This window comes from Emys orbicularis, chromosome 23 (genome assembly GCF_028017835.1).
Source record: "Emys orbicularis isolate rEmyOrb1 chromosome 23, rEmyOrb1.hap1, whole genome shotgun sequence".
Lineage (NCBI taxonomy): Eukaryota > Metazoa > Chordata > Testudines > Emydidae > Emys > Emys orbicularis.
In genome coordinates this window covers 4532304-4545268 of record NC_088705.1, presented here as the reverse complement: position 1 = coordinate 4545268, position 12965 = coordinate 4532304, and the positions used below count along the sequence as shown (strand labels likewise).

The following is a 12965-nucleotide window of genomic DNA, read 5'->3' as shown; positions in this document are numbered from 1 at the left end:
GGTCCCTACACTGCTGGGCTGCAAGAGTCTCCCCCAGCCAGCTGTGCTGCCCTGTCAAACCTGACCCCCCAAGGAGCCGTTGCTGGCATGGCTGCAGCGCTCATCTTCTTAGCCTCCTTATTTTGCAAGCACCCGGGTGTTGGCTGAATAACTCCAGGGCTGTTTGCAAACCGCAGGTGGCATTGCCGAGCTCCGGGTGGGGAGGTGTCTAGGGCGGAGGGGGGACTGCATGGTCAGAATACCCCGGCCAGCCAGTCTTGGGAAGGGGTGGTTTAGTGTAAACGGCAGGCGTGGCAGCAGCTAAGGGGTCTGCTACAGGCTACACCTGTGACCTGTGGGGATGGGAGTGAATGTCTCATTCTCCATGGCCGGCATCCTCTTTGCCGGCACGTGCCCCAATTGCTGGTACCGGGCCCTACGTTATTTACACGACCGGCCGGAGGGCCCCCGCCAAGATCAGCCCTGAGCAATCCTATTGACGCCAACAGGGCTGCTCAGGCGAGTAAAGTTAAGCGCGTACCTTAAGAGTTTGCAGGATCGGGGCCTAAAAATGCCATTGGGACGAGCCTCTCCTTCCAGCGATCCTGCAAGCCGGCAGCCAATGGGCATCTGGGAAATCCACCTTAACTCCTAGACCCGCCCCCGAGAGGGCTTCCCTCTGAAAATTCCTCCTCCTGGCTCCTGAAAGTGCAGGGATGAATTGCACTTCAAACTCTGCCTTGTGCTCCAAGCCCCTTAAGGAAGAGAAGGATTCTGCAAGGGACCTCCCACCAGGTAAGGGGCATTCGCTGGGGGAGGAGGAGCTGCTTGGAGCTGGACCTAGGGAGGCTGCTGGGCTGGAGAAGGTCTGGGAGCCGGAGCGTGTGTCTCAGACACATGGGCACAAAAAGGAACGTTGGCTGTCGGTTTGTCTCGGAATTATGCCCACGGTACACCGGAGAGAAGCAAAGCATCCCAGGCTGGTCCTAGGCATTTGCAGCGAAGCGTGTCAGCGTGTGTTTCGTATGTGTCTAGTCTTGTGTCTGGCTCTGTAGCTAGCTGGAGAGAAAGTTACTCCAGGTTTATACCTGAATAAGGGCAGAATCAGCCCCATGGGCTCTAGCGTGTGTCCTGGATATGCATGAGTTTGGGTGTCGTGCATGCTACGTTACTTGCTGTGGGTGCATGTTGGGGCTGTGTTGTGTGTGTCAGTGTGCCTCTGTGGCAGAGTAGCTGATTAATAATAGTAGTTTGCATTCAGGTAGCACTGTACATGTGCTGCTCTCAAAGAGTTTTGCAAAGGACGGTGAATATCATCCGTATTTACTAATGGGGAAACTGAGGCACAGAGGTCCGGTGACTTGTCCAAGACACAGTGATTCTGGGTCAAAGCCAGGAGTAGAAGTCAAGTCTCCTGGCCACCAGGTCTAACCACCAGTCCATTTCCCCTCCTTCTATAACCTAGTGTAGCTTTTCCTAGCCCTCCTGGTTCTTGATTTGTGTCTGTACTGAGAGTGACTCTAGATTTCCCAGTCCCGCCCTCCTCCTCCTCAGCCTCCTGGTATTTATCCAGGCCATTCCACACTAGCCAAGCATCCACCTTGTGTGGGATGCAGCAGCCAGATTTATCAACATCCTTCCACCCAGACTTTGTTTTGATGCCAAGTTGGGATGTCGGTTGCCTTGCGTACACAAGGTGCCACCTCCAGTTGTTTGTCAGGCCTGAGGAATGAGGCTTCCCCTCCAAACGCACGGTGCCCTGGCCTGTGGGGGAGGGAGGGAGGGCAGCAGGGGAGATCTGGTTCCTGGCTCTGCCACTGTAGCGCACGTCAGATTCCTGCGATGGGAGAGGACCTTGGCATCAGAGCTGCAGACCTATTACATGATTCATCCCTTAGCTTGTTTTATGGGTGGTTTTCTGAGGCCCTGCCTGGCAACTCAAGGCAAGTGAATAACAAAGAGCTTGGTAAAGAGGGGCTGGCCTAAGAGAGAGATGGGCAGGGAGAGCCACTGCGCTCCGAGACCCCCGAAATCTGCACCCGGGAATGGTCTCTGGAGAAAATCAGGAGTTTGGGTTTCTCGCTGGCTGGAGATCTAACCCCATCTTACTGGCCATCTTTTATTCCAGTACAAGACTCGCCCAGTTTTGCTCAGTGGCTAGAGAGGTGACCAAGAAAGGAAGGGACGTGGAAGGGGACTTCGAATTAGCAGCCCCCGTTCAGACTGGGAAGGGGGTCGCCATTGGCCTGGGCTGCTCAGTGATAGAGTCTGTTTAGATATTACCCTCTTCTACGTTGGCCTCCGCCATCAGTCTGAGATGGCAGAGATCCAGTTGTAAGCTCTTTGGGGCATGGACACTCTCTTTGCGCTAGTGCGGTACAAGCTCAGACTGGTGGGGTCCTAGCCCCTGACTGGGGCTTCTAGGCACAACTGCAATTCGAAATAACGGGTGAAGGGTGCAGAATGCGCCCATCCATCCTGAGCCCTTCCCACAGCGGGGTCCCGTGCGGCCCACACCAAAGGGCATTGGCCCCAATCTCACTGGGTTTGCCCTGCCAGGTCATCGCATTTCGGGTCAAGTCAACCACACCGCTGACTTACTTGCCAGGCCTGATCCTGGTGGGGAATCGACCTCCCTCCCATGGAGGTTGCAGCTCCAGCCCCTCGTCCTTTTCCCACCCTTCCTCCCACCTGCCCCGGGTCCCTGCATCACTTTCCTCTGCAGAAGCCATCGGGTTGCAGCCTGCCACCATCCACCGTTCGTTTCTGCAGGAAAGTGGGCAAAGGCTCACCCTGGATGAATCAATACATCTCATTTCTCAGACTGACGAGAGATGAATCAGCCTTTTCCACCCCGGCTCCGTGGGGCCTTGGGGGAACGGACTTTCTTTCCTCACTTGCCCTGCCTTTGCCTTTCAGGAAGCAGCGTTTAGGAAAGGATCCTCTCGTAGGGGAGGACCAAGCATCGCTAAACTGCAATTCGTGTGCTTACATGAGGCCTAGACTTCCCTTACAAGCTCGGACATGTTTGGTGGGGGTGTGTCTGATTCGCATCGCCCTACCTGCTTTAAACGTGGTGCTTCCTTCTGCTATTTGTACCTTCACAGGGTTGGGAGTGCCAGATGTTAGGGACTGGTTAGGTTCCTTGGTCACTTCAGACACCAACAAACTTTGCCTGGGCTTCCAAAACGCAGCAGGGCCTGAGGGGTAACTTCACCCCTGTGCAGAGAGCCAGTACATGGCCTGGACACAACTTAAATCTCTCCCGCAGCTAGCCCTGTTTTGAGGACTTAAGTGCAGAATAGGCCTGTGGGTGAGTTTCAGCCTATGTGTTTAAAAAAAAATACTCTCAGGGCTGAGTGACGGGCATAAAACCCCACCAAGATTGCCCTGTCCCCCGTAGACACTCTCAGCATCGCAGTCTGGGCCATGTCTGTGGCCAGTGTGTCTCAGAATGCTTTGTCTGTGTGCACTGCGGCATGAGCAAATGGGTTCTGTTCCTGGCTCTGGGAGGGGGGGTGTTTGGGCAGTGGGGAGAAGCAAGAGGCAGGACTCCTGGGTTATATTCCCAGCTATTAGAGGGGAGTGGGGTCTAGTGGCTAGAGCTGGGGAGGAATGGAACTGGAAGTCAGGACACCTGGGTTGCATTCCCATCTCTGAGAGGGAGCGGGAACAAGTGGTTAGAGCAATAGGGGCGGCACTGGGAGGCAGGACTCCTGGGTTCTCTTCCCAGCTCTGGAAGGGGAGTGTGCTTAGAGCCGGAGCCTGGAATATTGATTAGTGTCTCTTTATTTCTTCCCCTTGCAGACCCAATTAACGGGAGCCACAGACCATGAACTGGGGTGTCTTCGAAGGGCTCCTGAGTGGGGTGAACAAGTACTCCACGGCCTTCGGGCGCATCTGGCTCTCCCTGGTCTTCATCTTCCGGGTGCTGGTCTACGTGGTGGCGGCTGAGCGAGTGTGGAGTGATGACCACAAGGACTTCGACTGCAACACGCGCCAGCCCGGCTGCTCCAATGTCTGCTTTGACCACTTCTTCCCCGTCTCCCACATCCGCCTCTGGGCCCTGCAGCTCATCCTAGTCACCTGCCCCTCCCTGCTGGTGGTCATGCATGTGGCCTACCGAGAAGCCAGGGAGCAGAAGCACCGGGAGGTAGCGGGCGAGAACTGCCGCCGACTCTACCCCAACCCCGGCAAGAAGCGGGGAGGGCTGTGGTGGACCTACCTGCTCAGCCTCATCTTTAAGGCTGCCGTGGATGTGGTTTTCCTCTACATCTTCCACCGGTTCTACAAGAACTACACCCTCCCCAGCGTGGTGAAGTGCGAGATCCCCCCGTGCCCCAACATCGTGGACTGCTTCATCTCCCGGCCAACGGAGAAGAACATCTTCACCCTCTTCATGGTGGTCACGGCCTGCCTCTGCATCCTGCTGAGCGTGGTGGAGGCCTGCTACCTGGTGGGGAAACGGTGCCGAGAGTCCCTGCTATCCAGAAGCGAGAGCAGCCGGAGGGAAACTAGGCAGTTCAGGAGCGTCGTTCATAACAAAGACTGTTCCCTCTCCCACGGCGAGCAGGACAACCTCGAGCCGGGAGAGCAGGTTTTCCACGCGGCGGATTGCAAGCTAGTCACAGCTCCAAACATAGCCAGCTCCCAGATAGGAGAAGATGTTATCTCCTAAGCGGAGGGAAAGACCTAGGGAGGCTGTCTCCGTGCAGAACGGCCCTCGTTCGAGACCAGCCTTCCTTGTTGGCCGTGCCTTTAGACATCACGAGCCAAGATCAGACCTGGCCTCTGCTGGCAGCTCTGCTCCCATCACACGCCCGGGTGTTAACGAGATTGGGCGCTCCCCCTGCATTGCATTGGTCTGGTGGAAATAAGTGGACTCAGGCACTTTAGAGAAGAATGGCCTCTCTAGTCAAAGGGAAGCTCTATAGGAACCACAGGCTGGAGAGAAGCAGGGGGAAGGAGAATGTTCAGAGGATGTTGCGACGGCCAAGACTATAACAGGGTTCAGAAAAGAACTAGATAAATGATAGGGCCATCAATGGCTATTAGCCAGGATGGGCAGGGATGGGTGACCCTAGCCTCTGTTTGCCAGAAGCTGGCAATGAGCGACAGGGGATGGATCACTTGATGATCACCTGCTCTGTTCATTCCCTCTGGGGCACCTGGCATTGGCCACTGTCGGAAGACAGGACACCGGGCTAGATGGACCTTTGGTCTGACCCAGGATGGCTGTTCTTATATTCGTAGTGCAAAGCCTAGAGTTGTAGGATTTAGACTTATGAGATTTGATGGGTTCTTGCACCAGCTGCTGCTGGCCGCTACTGGAGACAGGACACTGGGATCGAAGGACCCGTGGTCTGACCCGGCCTGGCAATTCCTGTGGTGAGAGATCATGCAGGATTGTGCCCTCCTGTGTTTTCCAGTGGCGTGCCCAGCCTAACTTTAAAGGCGTCCGTCGGAAGGTCACGCCTCAGAGAGAGGAGTGGGATGTAAGGAACAAGCCAGACATCTCAGCTGGCAGTGAGAATTTCTCAGCCAACAGAGCTAGTGCCACCGTGGAAACAGAGCCAGGCCCTTCTGTCTGTCCCTGAGTGACATGCCAAATGGTAGGGGGCGTTGGAGAAACCCGGCCTGGCCGTGAATGCTCCTTGGGCGGGGCTGCCTAGGCCAAGTGGGTATTTTCTCTCCAAGCCTGCTAGGGGTGAGGTCTCCAAAGTGCCTCATTTCATGAACAGTCCTTCAGCTTTGCTTAACCCATCAGGACCAACTGGGGGTAGCAGAAGACACTAGAAAGAACAGGAGGCTTCCCAATGAAAAGAATGCAGCGTTTTCCCATCTGCGGGAAATGACCAATAATCCATCCTGCCAGAGATTCAAGTCATGGAAACTAAACACTTGCTAACGTCGGTGATGGGGAATCGGTTCACCCTTAGGGAATTAAAGAGTTTTGCTGACGGGGGAGGGGGGTAAAGCGGCGGCCAAGGGGAAAGAAAAAAATCTCCTAGATTCACTGTTTTTCAAGGCTGTTATGAACATCCTGTCTGACCGCCTGCACAACACAGGTCAGAGAATTCCACCCAGCCATTCCAGCATCAAGCCCTTCACTTCCAGTTGAGCTAGATCCCATCTTCTAGAAAGGCATCCAGTCTTGATTTAAAGACTCCACGGGGCGGAGCATCCACCACATCCCTTGGTAGGAAGTTGTTCCATTGGGTAAGGTTCAAACATCTCCTTTCATTGACGAAGCAAGGGCAGCTGTGTGGGTGACCCTCTTCCTGTGGAGTGATTTGTCATCTAACATCCCATAGCATCCTGCAGGGAGTAGCTAGTGATGATAGAGGCAAAGCAGGAAACTGCATCCTGCTGCCCTAAATTCTCAGATACCTCACTCCCCCTCTTAAAAAGAAAATGATGATTTATTTGGTACTGGATGGCTGCTGTGTTCCACCCCAGAGATGGCAGCATTTCAGGGGTGATCCACCCCCAGAGGGTGGAATTCTATACTCATTCCATGTTCACGGAGCTAAGGCAGCATATGTAGCACTGATGACCTTCCGCAAAACCATGCGGTGTGAACATGATACATATATTTTAAAAGCCCAACGCGAACAATTCATTTAGCCACTGCACTGCACTGTCCGTAGGCCGGCCCCTCAGCTGCTATGAATCCGCTCAGCTGCGCTGTAGAGAGTGGAGTTGTGCCCTTTTACACCCACTGCAGATCTGACCCCCGTATGTATTTCTCGCCTTGTGTACCCTTGCAACTAATAAAAATGTCTCTTTATAAGAAATGGGCTTTATTTCTGTGTCTCGTCCTTTGTTTTAGCTTAAAACCAATACAACGCTGCGGCATAAATGTTTGTGAATGGGATTTTTTAAAAGGTGCGCCCCAAATAAACCATTTTTACAGCGTTGAAGAGTTGCTTGTGGAGACGGGTGGAATAAACTCCCTAGTTCTTCAAAAGAGCTTATCACCCTTGGAAATATGGCCCTCTTTCATCTTCCTTTGAAGCAGCTGCAACTGGCCACTGTTGGGTATTGGAACCTGGACAACCTGTGGTCTGGCAGTGCCTCTGTTCATGTGTGTGGCTTGGGAGAAGCCTTCTTGTAATCCGGGCCGGCTCTAGGCACCAGCAAAACAAGCTGGTGCTTGGGGCGGCACATTTTTAGGGGCGGCATGGCTGGCGCCAGAATGCCGCCCCTAAAAATGTGCCCCGGCCGCCCTAGCTCACCTCCGCTGCTGCTGCCGCTCGCGCACCGCTACTCGCCCTCCCTCAAGCCTGGGAGGGAGGGGGAGCAGCGGCGCGCGAATCAGCTGTTTCGCGCGCCGCGGCCACTCGGGGTCTCCCCCTCCCTCCCAGGCTCTCAAACCTGGGAGGGAGGGGGACACTCCAAGTGGCCGCGGCGCGGGCGCCGCTTCTCCCCCTCCCTCCCAGGCTTGAGAGCCTGGGGGGAGGAGGCAGGGAAGGGGCGGAGTTGAGGTGGGGCCGGGGTAATTAAAAAACGGGGGGGGGGGGTGGCCAAAATTGTTTTTGCTTTGGGCGGCAAAAATCCTAGAGCCGGCCCTGCTTGTAATATAATGCACGGAAAGCAATTTTCTAAACACTATTAAAAACAGGCCTTTACTTTTATGAAGAGCCAGGATTCACCTGCAAACAGCCACTGAATCAGAAAAAGAACAGCCTCTGGAAGCCAGCATCCTCCTAGCTAATCATTTTTGATTAGCAGGGTGGGAGCTGAGAGTGGTTGGAGCAGAGGACAGGGGACCAGGAATCTCTTTTGGTTCCGTTTCCAGCTTCACTCGTAATTGATTATTACTTGCCGAGTGCTGGTGACGTGCCCGGCCCTCACTCTGCTACAGGACCTTGGGTGAGTCATTTCACCTCTCAAAGCCGTGGTCTTGTTGTCTGCAAAGTGGGGATAGCACGAGTGGGGTTGGCGCCTTAGGGGATTCCTGCTTCCAAAGCAATTTTGCTAAGAAAGGCAAAGCATTATCCTTCTGCTCTCACACATTGCACAATGGCTCAAAGCCCAGATAAGGCCAAGCCCTTGTCTCTATGAAGTCCATGGCAAAACTCCCATGGAGCTCAATGGGCGCTGGCTATAATTCTGAGCTAACATGTCAGGTCCATTTTATTTTTCTGTGACTCTAGGCTTTTTTTTTTTTTTTTTTAAACCTCTCTGAAGAAGGGCTGCTGAGCTTATTGGCGAAAGGGAGGCACGCCCAGCAGGTGTACGCATCCCCGGTGCATCAGCAAAGGCAGCAAGAGCTTTCAGACTGTGCTGCAATGGAATAGCTAGAGACAGTTTATGGGCTTCTCTACCGTCAGGTAAGAGGCATGGAGAGAGCTCGCTTGGGCTAGAGGAAATACCCTGGGTGGGCGGGTGCAGTATGATTTAATGGAGCCTACATGCAGGATGATAAACTTCACTGTTCTGCAAGCTGGCATAGCGTCTACTCTCAGGAGGCAAGTGCTGTGCATGGGGTGTGAATGTGTAACAGAGACATTCACGCAATGAGAGACACGGTATTACTGCTTACAACGTTTCCTGTTGCTAAAGCACTTTGACAGTGCTAAGTTACATTCCAGTGGTAATTTGTGACTGAGGTTCTGATCGATTCGGGAATTTATTAATGTGTTACACATGCACTAGACATTCAGGTATCAAAGCAAAGTGCATGGCATAAGAACCTATGTGGATAGATCGGTAGCTCCAGATATTGTGACTATGATAGATAGTATTGTCGACTTGCTAGAGGATAGACTGTATATTGCGGTGATTTCATGGAGGTGAGCTTTGTTGTTTACTATGGAAAGCTATAATCAAATTACTGGTAGTATTTAATATTGATATTGTAGAAGGGTCCCCAGCCCCAATTGGGATCAGGGCCCCATGTGCTAGGGGCTGCACCAGCACTCATGAAGATACAGTCCCTGCCCTGAAGAGCTCAGAAGCTAAGAATGCTAGATATTATCACTAAGGGGCTATTTTCAAATTTTCAGAGCAAACTGCCAGTCTCCGCCAGTAGTGGCACCTGCTTTTTCACTAACACCGCCAATGTTTGGAATTGGATGGAAGGGTATGTCCAATGCAAAGCACGGACCCAAACCCAAGGGAAATCCCTTGCCGAGTAATCTTATTGCATTACCAGAGCGTGTAGGAGCCCCAACCAAAATCTGGTCCCTGTTGTGCTAAGCATAATACATACTCCAAAGAGCTTATAGTCTACAAAGACAAGACAGCCTAAGGGCGGCAGGGGAAACAAGTACAGTGACGTCAAGTGACTTGCCAGAGGTCACACAGACAGTCAGTGGCAGAGGGGAGAATGGCATGCAGGTCTCCTAGCCCTGTGCCCTAGCCCCTACATCATGCTGCCCCTCCCCCCGATTGTTATCTCATAATTTCCCCCCTTTTTTTTTCACACACTGAATACACAGAGCGCCAGATTCTGCCCCCCTTAGCTGGAACAGCACCTTGACTTCAATGGCCTGCTCAGAGTAAGGCACTACTCAATAGTGTACACTTTAAGACTCTTCCAGCAAACTCCTCCTCCCCTGTGGAGTCTCTTGACTAATCAGTGGCACTACCCATCTGAGCAAGGCCTGCTCAGGTGAGTAAAGGTTGACAGGGTCAGGCCAACAACTGGAGAAGTAAGTGACCCAGTGGACTGAAGAATCTATGAACAGAGCCCCATGGAAGCACATTAACACAACATCCCCATCTCATTAATAAACAAAAATTGATAAAACAACAGCACTAAATGGCAAACCCTGATCTGGTTTACTGCAGTAGTATGTTGTGTTCTGCAGCGACTCGGGCTGCACTGTAACTCCTGAGGATCTCAGTCCGTACCTGAACGTTTTCTGGAATGAATAACCAACAATAATTCCACGGTAAGCGCACTCATCAGTAACATTAACGTTGAACGTGACGTTCAGTTTATTATTGGGTTTTCATTGTTATCTTGGGCCAAGATTTTCCTAAACCACTAGTCATTTAAGGAACGTCCATTTTGGGGAGGGTGGAGGGGTTCTGACTTTAGGTGCCTTTAAAAGGCCAGATTTTCACTTTTATTTCTGAAAGGCGAGTCTCTTTAAGGTGTCTGAAGTTGGATCACCTGAACTCACTAATCCCTTTGGAAACTCTGGGCCTTTGAAACACACACGGAGAGGAAAGGTACTTTCTGAAAACTTTGCGTCTCTTTAAGAGAATTTGGAGGGGAGGGAATTTCATCCCTGTGGCCTCCTGGTGTGAAACTCAACTCCGATTAAATCCCTGATATGCAGCAGCTGTCACTCCCAGAGGCAATGCTCCTGGTGGTTTATGTTCTTTTCTTCAGACAACTGCACCCATTTTGCTCAGCATGGCCGTGTGGAAGACAGTGTGGGTTGGGAGGGGACAACTGATAATAGCAGACTGTGTGAAATTCATGCTGGGGAAAACAAGCAGAGGCGTGTGGGCTAAGGGTGAAATCCAGCCCGGTACAATGAGCCAGCAAAAGGACTAGCCACCACTCAAGTCCCATGCTCTGTTGTCTTAAGCAGAGGTTATAGGCAGAGGTCAGCGCACATGAGGGCTTACGTGGGATTTAAATGGGGCCTGAACTTGGTGCTGCACGGGACTGAATTTCATCCTAGAGCACAGGAGGGCTGTGGTCTGCATGCTGGTCCCATTACAGACCGTGACTTGCTTTCCTGAGGCCATGGGCTTGATCTCCAGCAACATGGTGGCTCCAATCAGTGCAGGCCATATGAGAACGCTGGCGTTACTCTGCACTGGCGGGGAGGCGAGAGCAGTGGTAACGGGGCTTATGGCAAATCCAGGGGTACATTGTTCCTTCAGACGCAGCCCTGAGCAAGGCGTGTGTATTGGCGGCACCACCCCAAGAAGAGCCGGGGAGGGAATCCTAACTCAGAGACCCACCTGTGAGGCACAGTTCACCCCTGCCTCTCCCTTGCTCAGGGTGAGGGGCAGGAATTTACTCTTGGTCTCCACCCCTGGACTGTCTCCACTGCTGGCCAAGGGAGTAGGGGCTGGCGCCAAGGCCCCAGGAGACCCCAGGGATGTGTACCCCTCACAGGTGGGTTCTTACTCCCATGTGCAGGCATACAGTGCTTGCTGCAGTCTAGCCCTCATGTAGCCCGTTCCACTCACTGCAGCTTGGTTGTCTCCACTCCAGCTCCTGCTCTGCTAACCCCAAACGAGAGGATGAATTGGTCCTGGCTCCAGGAGCTCCTAAGCGGGGTGAACAAGTACTCCACGGCCTTCGGGCGCATCTGGCTCTCCGTGGTCGTCGTCTTCCGCTTCCTGGTCTACGTAGTGGCGGCTGAGCGGGTGTGGAGCGACGACCAGAGGGACTTTGAGTGCAACACGCGCCAGCCCGGCTGCTCCAACGTCTGTTATGACCACTTCTTCCCCGTCTCCCACATCCGCCTCTGGGCCCTGCAGCTCATCCTGGTCACCTGCCCCTCCCTGCTGGTGGTCATGCATGTGGCCTACCGGGAGGCCAAGCAGAGGAAGCGCCGGGAGGCGGAGGGAGAGAACAGCCGCCGGCTCTACCCCGACCCCGGCAAGAAGCGGGGAGGGCTGTGGTGGACCTACCTGCTCAGCCTTGTCTTCAAAGTTGCTGTGGACGTGACTTTCCTCTACATCTTCCACCGGCTCTACGCCAATTTCAACCTGCCCCGCGTGGTGCGGTGCACCGAGGCCCCCTGCCCCAACACGGTCGACTGCTTCATCGCCAGGCCCACCGAGAAGAAACTCTTCACCTACTTCATGGTGGCCACCGCCACCCTGTGCATCCTTCTCAATCTCTGCGAGATGACCTACCTGGTCGCCAAGCGGTGCTGGGAACTCGCCGCCCGGCGCCAGGGCAGGGAGCAGCTGAGCAAGCCCACAGGCTGCCATCACTGTGCACAGCAGAAGAACCAGAGTCTTGGTACATCATCCTCAGGGCAGGCTCCATTCCGGTCTGTCCCTTTATACCGCGGGGAGGGTGCTGCTAGTGAAGGGAGAAGAGGCTCCTACCTCATCTCCGTGCATTCACAATCTCTCGCACAGACTCCATCCACCAGTGCAAACTTCTCACCAGCTTCATTCCCTGCAGACTGACCGACAAAGCAATCAGAGGCTTATTAGAAACATTTCTCTAAGGGTTTTCAATCCAGTGCCCATTGAAGGCAGGGTCATGATGTGTATGAAAAGTACGTTGACAAATAGCAGAGCCAGTCAGCACTTTCCAAATTTCTATTTTTTTTTCAACAACAACAAAATTTAAAAGGGATGAAATTTGTGAGAAAATTTGCCTGTTTCTTGATCCTCTTCAATAAATACTTTCCAAAGCGTTGATAAATGATTTGTAGATGTTTTAGGCATGTTATAGACGGAGTCATGTGTTTTTTAAATGGACGTAAACACACTAGTGGAATGTGTCGTGGGTGGTTTGAAGCCATGTCTAGAAGCAGCTGTTGGACTCAATAAAGGTCTGTAGACATTTTAATAAATGGTTCCTCGAGTGTCATAAATGATTTATAAATAGACCTGGAATATAAAGTCTTTCTGTGAGGATTTGGGAGCTCGTTCTATGTACAGCTTATGAACTCTGTTGAAATAATGAACATTCTTTGGACTGCAAACTCTATTTTGAATGTGGGGTTTGGTTGCCTTCTCTATTGTCCTTTTACCTCCAAGATGGACTGGGATTCCAAGGGGTAGTGGCACAAAGCTAACAATAGAGGGTTGTTAAACCTTGATGATCCTATATTCACATAGAAGCACCCTAAACAAAAGGCTGGCTCCTACCCAGGAGAATTGGGCTATCCAGGGAGAGGTCACCTGGTTACAAAGTCACCTGGTAGGGATCTGTGCTCACCTGTTGAGGCTGATCAGGAGGTCACCTGACAGAGGTTATAAAAGGGCAGGAGCTGCTCTAGTCTGGCTCTTCAGCCATTTCCAACAGCTGAAGACGAGGGGAGCGG

General features: G+C 52.7%; 2 protein-coding genes across 2 annotated transcripts; both read left to right on the top strand.

Annotated features, from left to right (window-relative positions):
• Positions 1-3811: 3811 nt before the first annotated feature.
• Positions 3812-4657, top strand: LOC135893797 (gap junction beta-5 protein-like). Its single transcript, XM_065421741.1, has one exon. It carries the CDS (start codon positions 3812-3814, stop codon positions 4655-4657), a length of 846 nt encoding a protein of 281 aa, XP_065277813.1.
• Positions 4658-11193: 6536 nt separating this feature from the next.
• On the top strand, positions 11194-12099 carry LOC135893799 (gap junction beta-4 protein-like). The gene has a single exon (XM_065421743.1). The coding sequence runs from the start codon at positions 11197-11199 to the stop codon at positions 12097-12099; it is 903 nt and encodes a 300-aa protein (XP_065277815.1). The 5' UTR covers positions 11194-11196.
• The last annotated feature ends 866 nt before the right edge of the window (positions 12100-12965 follow it).

What these genes read in the sequence shown, in the direction of transcription:
- LOC135893797 (XM_065421741.1), top strand. Translation starts at nt 3,812, where the DNA reads ATGAACTGGGGTGTCTTCGAAGGGCTCCTGAGTGGGGTGAACAAGTAC.
- LOC135893799 (XM_065421743.1), top strand. Translation starts at nt 11,197, where the DNA reads ATGAATTGGTCCTGGCTCCAGGAGCTCCTAAGCGGGGTGAACAAGTAC.